The 5010-nt window shown below is 38.5% G+C and overlaps 1 protein-coding gene across 1 annotated transcript; it reads left to right on the forward strand.

The window, feature by feature from the left end:
- Positions 1–223: 223 nt before the first annotated feature.
- LOC107488828 (uncharacterized) lies at positions 224–2401 on the forward strand. Its single transcript, XM_016109608.1, has 5 exons — positions 224–724; positions 871–1462; positions 1561–1795; positions 1885–2029; positions 2207–2401. Exons 1-5 carry the CDS (start codon positions 224–226, stop codon positions 2399–2401), a joined length of 1668 nt encoding a protein of 555 aa, XP_015965094.1.
- The last annotated feature ends 2609 nt before the right edge of the window (positions 2402–5010 follow it).

Raw genomic sequence — 5010 nt, forward strand, 5'->3', positions numbered from 1 at the left:
AAACATATTGTTTACAAAGAATGACAATATTCGGGTTAGGGCTGTGTGTAAGGTTGAGGGTTGTCCTTGGGTAGTGTACTGTGCATGTAGTAAGCAAGACGGGTCCTGGCAGATTAAAACTCTTGTTGACAACCATATCTGTCCTAGAAGGCAAAAAAATAGGGCAGCAACCCAACAGTGGACACTAAGCAAACTTGTTCCAAAACTTAGAAAGCACCCTACAATGAGACATCGTGAAGTGTATGAGTGGTTTGTGAGGAAGTGTAATGTAAACCTGAACAGCACCTGCATCACTAGAGCATTGAAAGCTGCTAGGAAAGTGGTAGAGGGGGATGAAGTTTCCCAGTATGGGTTAATCTGGGACTATGCTAATGAGTTGCTTACAAGTAATCCCGGGTCTATAGTTCAAGTTGGTGTAATCCTAATGCCAGAGGCTCCTCCTCAATTTGAGAGGTTTTATGTTTGTCTTGATGCATGTAAAAAAGGTTTTAAGGCTGGGTGTAGACCAATGATTGGATTGGATGGGGCTTTTCTTAAGACCCTGCACGGTGGACAAATATTGACGGCGTGTGCTCAAGATGCCAATAATCACATCTTTGTCGTTGCCTATGTAATTGTCGATGTGAAAAATAAGGACAACTGGAAATGGTTTCTGGACCTGTTGCAGTCAGACCTTGGCAACTACAATGATAACAAGTTGTGCATCATTTCAGACATGCAGAAGGTGAGGACAGTTTTCATAGTTGTATTTATAGTTTTGGGTTTTATTTGATTTAATAAGATATACTTATAAGACTAAATTGATTTAATGATCAAATTTGAGGGATTCATTTGACTGACACTCTTTTTGGGTTTCTCTGTATTTGTCAGGGACTAATCCCAACAGTGAAGGAAGTCATGCCCAAGGCCCAACACAGATTTTGTGTTTGGCATCTATGGAAAAATTTTTCAAAACAATGGGGTAGCACAGAGTTGAAAGACCTGGTCTGGGAGTGTGCTAGATCTAGAACACATAATGAGTTCGAGAGGAACATGAAGAAAGTAAAGGTCATCAACGACCAGGCTTGGCAATATCTTGAAAAATGGCCGAAGGAAGCTTGGACTAAGGCGTACTTCAGTGAGGATCCCAAGAATGACAACATTTGCAACAATGCGTGCGAATCATCCATTGCTAAAATAAAGCATGAAAAGTCCAAGCCGATTTTGACTTTGGCTGAAGAGGCAAGAAGAATAATCATGAAGAGCATGGTCGATAACAAACTAAAGTTGAGCACTTATCAAGGAATTTTACCCCCGGTTCAACAAAGCAGACTAGAAGTCATGACAAAGTTATCTAGTCACTGGGCTCCCCAATGGTGCGGGGATGATAAAGAGGAGTTGTTTGAAGTACATGGGTGGCCCACAAACATGGTGGTGGACTTGGGGAAGCACACTTGCAAGTGTCATTTCTGGCAACTCACAGGTAAATCATTCAGACCCCATCACTCCTTCCCTTAGCCTGAAGTAGTTGGAGTTCATTTTGATTTATTCAATACGTTTGCCTGTTTGTACTTGGTACAGGGATGCCATGTATGCATGCAATTTCAGCCATTCAGGACAAAAATGGTAAGAGGACTGAGGAGTATTGCCATGAGTTATTGACAATGGAAGCGTATAAAAGGACATACTGTTTCAATGTTAACCCGGTGAAAGGACAAGATATGTGGGAGAAAATATCCTCACCTGCCCCTGTCCCACCCCCAATTAAGCCAAAACCTGGGAGGCCTACCAAGAAGAGGAGAAAGGACAAAGGAGAGTAACAAGTTGGGTCAAGCACCAAGATGAAGAGGAAGTACAACCCAATTAGGTGCATGTATTGTAGTGAAGTTGACACAACAAGAGAAGTTGTGCAAAGAAGAAAAAGGAGGATGCTGAGGAACAAGCTAGGCAAATGCAACTTCAGCTTGCCATTGCTAAAGGGCCTGCTCCCCCTACAGATGAGCCGAGCAACAACAATGAAGCTCAATCACATTCTCCCCCTCCTCCCCTAGTCCAGCCATAACTTGCTGTGGAAGTCAACCAACCAGGAAGAACCCCACCAATACAAGATACTCAAATGCATGTTCAAGACCTTCAGGTTATTTTATTTTATTTTATTTTGCTTTTTATTCTCCCTAATTGCATTTGTTTACTTGAAGCTAAATGGTGCTACAACTGGACTATGCAGGGTGCAAAGAGAGGCAGGCCACCCAAATTGCATGTCATCAAAAGCAAGGCAAGATCGAATGCCTCCAACCAGTCACCTGTACCCATATTTGCTGAGACATTGAAAGGCACAACTTCTGCCACTGCAAAGAAGATGCAAACCTTCATGACATTCGTGCCTACTCCAGGCTTCAAGCGTCCAAGAAAGAAAGATTAATACGTTTATTTAGGAAATATATTTTGTATCTAGTTGCAACTTTGCTTTTTGGGAACATGGCTCTGTAAACTGGTTCTGTGTTCAAGATCACTTAAGTTAGGCCTAGTATGTTGTTTTGGTTTAAGTGAACAATGTTGTCTAAACTTATGCTATGGATTGCTTTTTTAACATCTGGATCCTTGATCACCCCTGTGGTGTGTTTACTAGCACAATATGATATCATTATAATTATGATGTTTGTTATGGATTACTATGATTTTGACAATTTTGATGTATACATCTTCTTTCTTAAATTATCATGTATTCTCAGTGAAATCCATCATGCTTAAACAACAACTTTATGTTACATTAAACACAATTAAACCATACTTTCATTCATAAGTAACATCATCATTACATATCAACTAATTCAATTTCAATGATCTAACAACACCTCAAAAAGAACAAGCACATAACACTCCATCTGTGGCTTTACTTGGAGATTAATGTGAACAACAGTGATACACACAAGACAGTGGCCACGACCACCGCAACTGACAGGAACATTAGCAGCATCTTCATTGCTCTAACCTCACCCTCCAACCTACCCAATCTCCATGACACATTCAGTCTCCATTCATCATAGTCCCTACCAACCTCTGGATCAGTTTCGGCCCCTGCTACATACCCATCTTCCTCAACCTACTTAAAGAAGTTGCAGTGGCTTTCCTTCTAAAAATTTTCAAAAAAATGGTAATCAACTTCAACTACCGAGCAGAATAGACATAGGAATATGGAAAACAAGCTTAACATATCCTAACCTAACTCACCGGGTATCTCGCACAGGTGTGGAACAACCTATCTGGATTCTCTCTTGTGCCGGATTTCTTGATTGTCGTCTTCAACCCACAAAAGCAAGTCTGGTCCTTCATCTTTCTCCTCCGTCGCATGGAAGAGTTCGACTCATGGCTATCGATAGATTGCGACGGCAGGTCACCACTGCGGCTTCCACTCATCATAGCAGCAACTCCTTAAACATACGTCGTCATCTACTACGAGAATGAAGCACATTTATGCTTCAGATTGGGGGTTAGGTTAGGGTTGTCACTTTAGGACTAATTTGACTTAAATAGGCAAACATATCTTATCAGCATTAACCGTTGCCATGCTGGAGTCTACCACGCTGGCACTTAACGTTCTAGCTCAGCAAACGTTAGTCACATCACCAACTTATATGATGAAGGGACGAACTCGATCAACGTGAGTAACTTTCGGGGACGAGTTTGATTAATTTTATCTTTTGGGGACTAAAATAGAGATCGAAGTATCTTTCAGGGACGATATTGAGTATTAACTCTTCAAATTATCTAGTAGAAAGTAAAATCTGACCATGTATATCACTTTAAAAAATTTGCTTAGTATCATCAGATTTATTGGCAAAATTAACAAATAAAATTCACCGATAAATTTATTACCATTAAATATTATTTGACAGTAACCTCCTCGCCGATAATTATTTATTGTCGAATTTTTTATTTCAACGATAATTTGCAACGAAATTAGCAGTGAATTTTAATATAAAATTAACAAAAATCTTTTAATAGTTACTATTGGATAATTTCCGTCGAAAACTTTTGCACCACACATTATGATTTCGTGCCATATTACTGTTCAATTTACCGATGATAGCTAGCATTTTTTATTAAATTGAATAAATGTTATTACTATCGGATTTCTTCGATAGTAAATTTTACGATAGCATTAATTTTTTATTTTTTTATTTTTTTCTAAACCTAATAAACCACAATATTCAACAATTAATAGTCAAATCCCAATTAATAAAAATTAAGTAATAATTTATCTAAAAACAATGATGTATATATAATGTGAAATATCAAGTATATAGAATAAAAATACAAAGGAATAAAATGTTGTCAAACAAATCAAAATAAAGCCCTAATAATTACGAATCCCGATAGTCATCGTCGTTGTCATCCCCTAGTGCTGTTGAGGCGGCGGTCTAGATGGTAGTTTTGGTGCCTGTCCTAGCTCATGTGTAGAGAAAAAGGAGCCCTCTCCAGCAGCGTTGCTGTCACAGGCACACATTTGCTCATAATATACCGTCTTCGCATCCACTAAATATGCTCCAGCTCCAACCTGAGCTCCTCCTTTAGGGACTTTCACAAACCAGCAACTAAATGCTGAGCAACAAGTTATTGGAATTTTTTTTCTGAAGAAGGTAGCTTATTCATTGTGGTTCTTTTTTGTATTGTTTAATTCATTTTTATTTTAAACTTGATTATTATTACTTTGTATTTGTTATATTTTTTCTCCCATATGTGTGTTAGAATATTGGGATGTTGGTAATCCTATACATGTTTGTGTATTTTGTAATGCTCAAATGTGGGATAAAGAGAGGTTATCCCGCATGGATAGTCATGCAGTTTCACACTTTGGTCTTTGTTGCATGAATGGCAATGTTGAGCTACCTTTTTTAAAAGTAGCACCACAGACTCTACAAGACCTGCACTTTTTGGATGATTATAAATCGCAATACTTTAGAAAAACATCCGATAGTTTAATTGAATGTTTTCGTTCACTTTAACGGCTGGTAGAATAAAAAAAATAAT

The sequence above is a fragment of the Arachis duranensis genome, chromosome 5 (genome assembly GCF_000817695.3).
Source record: "Arachis duranensis cultivar V14167 chromosome 5, aradu.V14167.gnm2.J7QH, whole genome shotgun sequence".
In the NCBI taxonomy this organism is placed as follows: Eukaryota; Viridiplantae; Streptophyta; class Magnoliopsida; order Fabales; family Fabaceae; genus Arachis; species Arachis duranensis.

Coding starts and splice junctions, on each gene's coding strand:
- LOC107488828 (XM_016109608.1), top strand. CDS start 224: ATGAGACATCGTGAAGTGTATGAGTGGTTTGTGAGGAAGTGTAATGTA. Junction 1,463..1,560: donor TCATTTCTGGCAACTCACAG/GTAAATCATTCA, acceptor TACTTGGTACAG/GGATGCCATGTATGCATGCA. Junction 2,030..2,206: donor ATTCTCCCCCTCCTCCCCTA/GTCCAGCCATAA, acceptor TGGACTATGCAG/GGTGCAAAGAGAGGCAGGCC.